This window comes from Microtus pennsylvanicus, chromosome 5, assembly GCF_037038515.1.
Source record: "Microtus pennsylvanicus isolate mMicPen1 chromosome 5, mMicPen1.hap1, whole genome shotgun sequence".
NCBI classification, from domain to species: Eukaryota; Metazoa; Chordata; class Mammalia; order Rodentia; family Cricetidae; genus Microtus; species Microtus pennsylvanicus.
In genome coordinates, this window is record NC_134583.1 from 45,877,060 (window position 1) to 45,884,924 (window position 7,865).

The 7,865-nt window shown below is 37.8% G+C and overlaps 1 protein-coding gene across 1 annotated transcript; it reads left to right on the forward strand.

Moving 5' to 3' along the window:
* Positions 1 to 5,458: 5,458 nt before the first annotated feature.
* LOC142850846 (olfactory receptor 52N2-like) lies at positions 5,459 to 6,409 on the forward strand. Its single transcript, XM_075974748.1, has one exon. The coding sequence runs from the start codon at positions 5,459 to 5,461 to the stop codon at positions 6,407 to 6,409; it is 951 nt and encodes a 316-aa protein (XP_075830863.1).
* Positions 6,410 to 7,865: the final 1,456 nt, after the last annotated feature.

Consider the following 7,865-nt stretch of genomic DNA (forward strand, 5'->3'; position numbering starts at 1 on the left):
TCTCTTTCATAGTAATGTCTTTATGTGGTTTGGGTATCAGGGTAATTGTAGCCTCATAAAAAGAGTTTGAAAATGTTCCTTCTGTTTAAACTGTATGGAACAATTTGAGGAGTATTGGTATTGTTTTTTTTTAATCTTGTGGAATTCTGTACTGAAACCATCTGATTGGTTTTCTTTACAGAATTTGTTGATGTCTTCCAGTTTTGTTGTTTGTCTTTTCCTCCATTTCTTTGAGGAAATTCTGGCCCCAAACATTCTCCTAAAGTTATTTTTAAGGTCATTTTCTTCTGCTTCATCTATATTTAGTTGTTCAAGTCTTGCTGTTGTAGGGCCACTAGCTTTTACTGGTTTCATGTTGCTCCTTGTGTTATATGTATTCTGACCTTGTCTACCCATGTTTTCCTCTGATTGTTGTAACTGTGGTTGTCTGTGACTCTGGTGATCAATCTTGCAGGTGCCAGTGGGTCCAAGACTCAGAAGGTTGCTCCTCATGGTGCAGGCAGGACCACAGTTCCAGTCATCCTTTGGTCACTCCATGTTTCTGGAGATTGCTTGGCACTCCTGGGCTTTGCTCTGCAATACCAGGGGTTGTTCAGGCCTGCTCCCAGAGAGAGTGCTTGTTTGGGCCTCTTTTGGCTAAGGTTATTGCCTTGGACCTGCTCTGGCAGATTCCTGGCTCAGGCCTACCCCCTTGGAGGTTCTGGATTTGGTTTCTTGTCAACACCCTCAGACTCATGCCTAGACCCGCAGAGGTCCTGGCTCAGGTCTATTGCTTGCAGGTCCCAGACTTGTGCCCAGACCCACAGAGGTTTCTGGTTCTGGCCTACTCCCTCTGTGCTTGCTCCTTTGTACCTGCTTCTACTTTGTTCAATGTCTTCGGTCTGCTCTGGTCTAGGTTGCTGGCTCAGTGCTGTTTCCATAAATGTGCCTGGTCTGGGCCCACTCCTGAAGAGGTCCCTGGCTTGAGCCCAGTCCCACAAAGATCTCTGGCTCTGGTTTACTCCCTCAGAGTTCCCAGACTTGCACCTGGACCCGCAGAGGTCTCTGGTTTTTGCCTGCTCCCTCAGAGGTCCCAGACTCATGTCCAAACCCACGGAGATCTCTGGTTCCTGCCTACTTCCTTGGAGGTGCCAGACTCATGCCAGGACTCGCAGAGGTCTCTCCACTAACTGTTAAGACTATTCCAACTGCTCCGCATCCTAAGAGCCAACATAATCAGTCTTTGAAGTATGCTAGTGTGTAAACCAGCCATATATATTCCTTTAATTTTCACAGCTCTTCCATGTCATATAATAACTATTCAAACCCTGCAGAGTTCTTATGCAATTAATAAGCAGATATACTTTATTTATATCATTTTTCCTTTGGAAAACATAAAGCAAAAGCAGAAGAGGATCCTGGTAAATGAGGACATACAGTCTCTGGCTTGGGATTTCTAGAAGTTTCTACAAACTGGAGCATTGCTGATTTCTATGTAAGTATTTGTTGGTGTATTAGATTAACAAATGCTGCTAACATCGTACAAAGGCATATTTTCAGAGGAATATTTATTCCTAGTTTATTATTTATTACCACTGTTTGTTATATAATGAAGCTATAATGCCCTGTGAGATTGGGCGAGACCCATGATTATACCTTGATGTTCATACTTCATGCTTTATTTTGTATGTGTTCCAGGCTGGTCTTGATCTCATTGTGCAGCTGGGATGACCTTGAACTTCTTTTTTTATTTTCTTTTTTAAAGACCTTGAACTTTTCATTCCTCTATCTCTATATCCTGAGTATTGAGGTGCCACGCATGCACCACTAATTCTGGTTAATGTAGCACTGAGGATCAAATTCAAGGCCTTGTGCATGTAAGACAATGACTGAATTGCTTTTCTAGCTCCTACCGTGATCTGTTCACTACCAAAACAAAATAAAAAACAAACCTGTATTCTTTGATTTGACATTGGTAGCTGTTCTAAAAGAAAGCTACGCTACTTCACTGGATTGTTGTTCACTGCATCGACTTTCTGTAGATGAAGTGTTTCCACTCACCCAAATTTCAATACTAAGCTGTTTGTGTTCCTTGATTCCAGATAAGAAATGTGTTCCCTTCTGATAATAAAATTTAATCCCAACTTTCAATGTACCCTAAATATGATCAAGGGCTACCGTATGAAATAAAAAAATTTAAAAAGTGGTAGTTTTGTATCAAAGTAGGGAATGGTAAGTGTGGAGAATTGGTGCATTTTAACTATGATGTTCCCTATGGGTATATAAACTGATGCAATCGCAGGAAATGTATTTTAATGAATTTTGTTTTAATATCTAATTTAACATAGAAAGTTCAGAAACTGTTTCCTCAATAATTTTAGTAAACTTTGAGATGCGTAGATGGGATATACTAAAATTATGAAACCGAACTTGAGCAGCCCCGGGGAGTAGATATCGATAAATCAGCAAGTGCCAGAAAGTATGTCTACCTTCCCATGGCTCATCAGAGAAAACTTTGGACAGTATGAGATCATCCCATACCCTGCTCAAGTGTGTTCTAAATATAGATCTTGTTTTCGTGGTGATAAGCTTACATCCTCTCCATCAGAGACCTATGGGACCTCTACGGGTGATACCCCAAACAGATCGTATTTTGTCCATTACCTGAAATGTCCCCAGAGAAAATATTAAACTTGTTATGCAGGCTTATTATTTAAATATAATGCAGTTCTTTCTTAGGGGTAGCAGTCATAAATGGGGATTTAAAGCCATGGAACACTGGGGTGAGTTTGTATGACCCAGAAAAAGTAAATTCATAGGAGACACAAAAAGACTACTATTAAACAGGGACTTGAGTCAAGGGTGGTTGAGTAGGGAATAGAGAGAATTATCTCACTTTGTAGAATTCTTGAAGTAGACAGATTTGTAAGTTGCTTTCAAGATAGAGAGGAAGGGGTAAAAATCAGGTGCAATTTGGGTAATAGGAAATGGGGACTCTAACACACTGATGTGACAAGGAGTAAAGCTTGTAGCACTGGCAAGCTTATTTCTGTATAATTAAAAAGACATGTCTACCCTCTCCACAGGAGGTGGGGTGCTCCTTAGAAAGTCATAAGAATTTTTATCAACCAAAATCTATTAGTGCAGGGAGAATAAGGAATTCCTGTGACCATGTCACCCAACTCACTGACAAGCACTTTCCTGACACCAGCTGCTTTCTCCTCAATGGAAAACCTGTGATTTCAGTGGCTTCACAGTTTCCCTACAATTTTTATCTGCTGGGATGAGCAATATTATATGCACCCAGATTTGTTTTTCTGTCTATATATATGTATGTATGAATGTATATATACACACACATATGTATATTCTTATAGTTCATAAATAATACAAAGGTAATTTTGAGGATCTACTACATATACTTTCCACTTATCAACAGCTGTGATTTCATTTTTTAAAAGTCTTTAAAGTTATTGAAGACATCTTAAAATCAGATTTGACTTCTTTGAGATGAATTATTTTTCAATGTTTTCTTTAATGACAATTTATTACAATATTTATTTTAAGTAGTAAAACCATCTAAAAGGAACTTGGGAATTTATTGATTCATTATTTAATCATACTTTTTCTCTTATGCTACATTCAGCAGTGAGTAAAACAGATGGAAATGTCCTTTGCAGTGAGTAAGAACACATGATACCACCTGCTGCAGAGATGGAAAAACTCAGACAGGTGCTATGAAGCCAAGACAGTGGAGGGGATAGGAAATCTCAGAGTTACAATGTTAAGTTGAAAGGAGGGAAGGATTTGTGTTAACTCTGACAGACACCTGGAACTGTGGAGGACATGAGTCACAGTCCTCAGAAGAGGGCGAGCAGTTTAAATGACAAGGGGCAGTGTCCAGAAGCACATGGCTGAGCTTGAGAAGCCTGCAATTTGAATAGATGGACTGATGCAGGCTCATTTAGGGCAATGGTGGGCACATTCATAAATTAAAAGCATGGTATTTTCCAAGCAAATATAAAGAGGCTGAATGTTGCCCTGAGTGAAACAGAAGGGATGTAGGAAGTAATAAAGGTTGGTTACACACGATTTTATTTACATTTCTCTTATAGAAAAAAATCACACTATTATTAATTATTGGAATAGTACTATATAGTTTGTTTTGGTATTCTGGATAGTGTTGAAATTTTCTGTAATTTATTTACTATTAAAAGAATTTTACACTTGGTACAAATGCTTTTGAAATATTCTGAATTTCCGTATAAATAACATTTAAGCCTGAAAAAAAATTGGAGAAATACATAGTTACACCAAACGACAAAGAAAAAGAAGCAATGCAACTTAGGGAAATGGTGCTTGGAGATTCAAGCATTGCAGAAGATACAAACACTCGAATGTAGATCTAAGGGAAGCTGATGCTTCAGCTTGGTGATGTACACTAAGCAATAACTGAAAGAGTTTAATTTGAAGTTTTTAACAGTGAACTTTTGCACAGAAAGATACTGGAATCTAATGGTTTTCATTACAAAGATTGTCTACCAATTCTGGTTCTCAAAGTAGAAAAGAAAGAAGAGAGGCAAGTAGTCATTAAACACTGGTTAAAAGGTTATTTGGTTGATGATGACAGGAAGACAAAAAAAGGACAAACCTAGTTTATAGCTTGATAGACAGTATGATATATATATATGTATATATATATATGCCTATATATATGCCTATTTATGTATTATCATTATAAATGATATAAATTTGTTTGATAGATATCTGCATAGATTTGAAAATAGAGTTAAAGTTAAAAAATCACTGGGTAAATATAGATATTATAGAAATTCTTTCCTTTACCAGCAAGGGAAAAGAAGATATAATGGAAAATACACATGACCATGATGCTCTGTAAGTTGTATCTTTGTATTTATTTTTTGCCTTGTCACATACAAAAACATGTTCATATTTCTGCCTTTGATTTCTCAGAAAATCCAGACTTACAAATTTAGACAGGCATTTAACTATGTCAACCTCATAACTGGCTTGCATGATGTGTAATGCTCACATGATTTAATAGATGTAACCACCAGACACACTGAAATAATTTCCTAGATAAGGGAAATGATGTGAGGATTTCACAAATTCAATGTTCTTTAAACAAAGTCCATAATTTGGAAACTGACTGAAGGGCTAAAACTGACCACTAATGACTTACCTAGGAATATGAGCTAATGTGTAAATCAACTTGACAGTGTAAAACCAAGCTAGTCCAGGTCTTGGACACCAATTTGCACTCTTAATTTAGTAACAAATTTAGGAATATACAGTTGGCTAGAGGAATGTAGTCCAGATACAAAATACATATCTCTTCTTTATTATTTATGTTGTAAAAATACTTTTATGTTTTGTGTCTAGAAAAAATCTTTTCACTGCTGTCTTCAGCAGGACACTGTCACGCACACAGGGTGTGACTTATTTTCTACTCATCACTATGAGAGGGGCCAACACCTCCAGCCTGACACCAGTATACTTTATCCTGAATGGGATTCCCGGGTTGGAAGCTGCACACATCTGGATATCCCTGCCATTCTGCTTTATGTACCTCATTGCTGTGACAGGCAACTGTGGACTTATCTACCTCATCATCCATGAGGAGGTCCTCCACCGGCCTATGTACTACTTTCTAGCCTTGCTCTCTGCTACCGATATTTCTGGGTGCAATACAATTGTCCCCAGTATGTTATGTATCTTTTGGTTCAGTCTCAAGGAGATTGGTTTCAATGCCTGCCTTGTACAGATGTTTTTTATCCACATGTTGACCGGCATGGAGTCTGGTGTGCTCATGCTTATGGCTTTCGACCGCTACGTGGCTATATGCTATCCATTACGCTATTCCACCATCCTCACCAACACTGTGATTACCAAAGCTGGATTGGCGACACTCATCCGAAGTGTGTCACTCATGATCCCCTTTACTTTTTTGATTAAGCGTCTTCCGTACTGTAGAGGAAACTTCATCCACCATACTTATTGTGACCACATGGCTGTGGCCAAACTATCTTGTGGCAATATTAAGATTAATGCTATCTATGGTCTTATAGCTGCTGTATTTATTGGGGGCTTTGATATGTTCTGTATTTCCATGTCTTATATCATGATTATCCATGCTGTAGTGAAACTGTCTTCAGCAGATGCTCGCCATAAAGCTTTCAGTACCTGCACATCACACATATGTGCTATAGTTATCACGTATGTCCCAGCCTTCTTCAACTTCTTCACTCATCGCTTTGGGGAAAACACTATACCTCATCATGTCCACATTTTTATAGCCAACCTGTACCTTCTGCTGCCTCCCACCTTGAATCCAATTGTGTATGGTGTAAAGACCAAGCAGATCCGTGAAGCAGTCATCAAACTATTTGTTAAACAAAAATATATTTGAGTGACAGATAAATCTCTGCTAACAAAGTTTGTGTTTAGCATAAATATCTAGAAAATTATCAAGGGAGAAAGGTTTGAATTTGAAAAATTCAAATCTTGAGCTCAGTGGAAAAAAACAGTGAATATTCTGTCATTAGATGCAAAAAACAATAAAAGAATGTTGGTACAAAAATCCTTAATTTTATAGAAAGAAGATAGGGAGACAAGTATGCTTTTTTCAGAAGTTGCCTTAGTCAGAGCTCACAGAGCACAAACACAGCAGGGCGCTAGCATATCCAACCATAAGTGAAGCGTTGGTGATAGATGCATGTATGCTTATGCATGTGAGGAGGGTTCAGTAGGAAATGAGGTGTTTGGTAGCCTCAAGGTGCATAGGAGTAGAAAAGCAGATGAACAAACTGTCCCAACATTGCAGGGAAGCAGGTACACTTCCCCAGGAAATTTCTTCTGAGTTTCAAGTCTTTTCAAGATTCCTGCCTCATATTTATATGACAGCTATCAATCTAGGGACAATGTCTTTGACTTTTTCGTCCTGGACATTTTAGAGTTTGGGTGATAAAAATCATATTCTTATCTGTTAATAATTAAAATATATTTTAATATCACATAACATATGTTCAAACTCTTGGAGGAAATATATTAATTACACAATACATATTTTGCATTATAATTGTCACATGTTTGGAAGCAGAACCTTGGGTTTTTAAAGGACTCTAACCAACTTCACAAATTGCCTATAATATAACCTATAAGATTGTTATTGGTAAAGCTTTTGTATTTTAGAATCACTCTGTTGGGTTTGGTTAACTTGACCAGGTCTTCTTACATTAACCATATGTAAACACATTCAAACTAAATACAAAATGAATTACCCTAAATTTCTATTTATTATTATTATTGTTGTTGTTGTTGTTCATATCAAAATATTTTTTCCATTTTCTTTTTGGCTTGAGAATTGTATATGTGAATATTACGTGTTTTGCACAAACCTAATCCTTGTCCCTCCCTTCCAACTCCTTCTGTACTTTCCCCTTTTCCTTCCCAATTTCAAGTACTCTTTTTAAGAGCCACTGAGTCCGCTTAGGGCTGTCAGTATGTGCATGAGTGTAGGGCTATCCGCTGGAAAACAGATGATTAGGAGCCACAATGACATAAACTGTCTTTCTCTCTTTCCAAGCTGCATCTTTCTAATAGTTCCTCGCTTGTGTGGATGTGCAGTATGTGAATGCACAGAGAGAAAGAAAATGAAACAACCCAGAGAATATACACAGGACAGTCAGTAACTTCGTAGCTTGCTGCCTTCTAGAAACCTCTACTGCAATTTACAGGACAGACAGAATTAACTACAAACTTATCTCAGTGTTACCACGAGTTCTCTCTCTTCCAATGAATGACAAATTTATACACCACTGAGTGAAAACGAACCACACATGAAAGAAAGCCCTGGAATCATCCTG

Coding starts and splice junctions, on each gene's coding strand:
- LOC142850846 (XM_075974748.1), top strand. CDS start 5,459: ATGAGAGGGGCCAACACCTCCAGCCTGACACCAGTATACTTTATCCTG.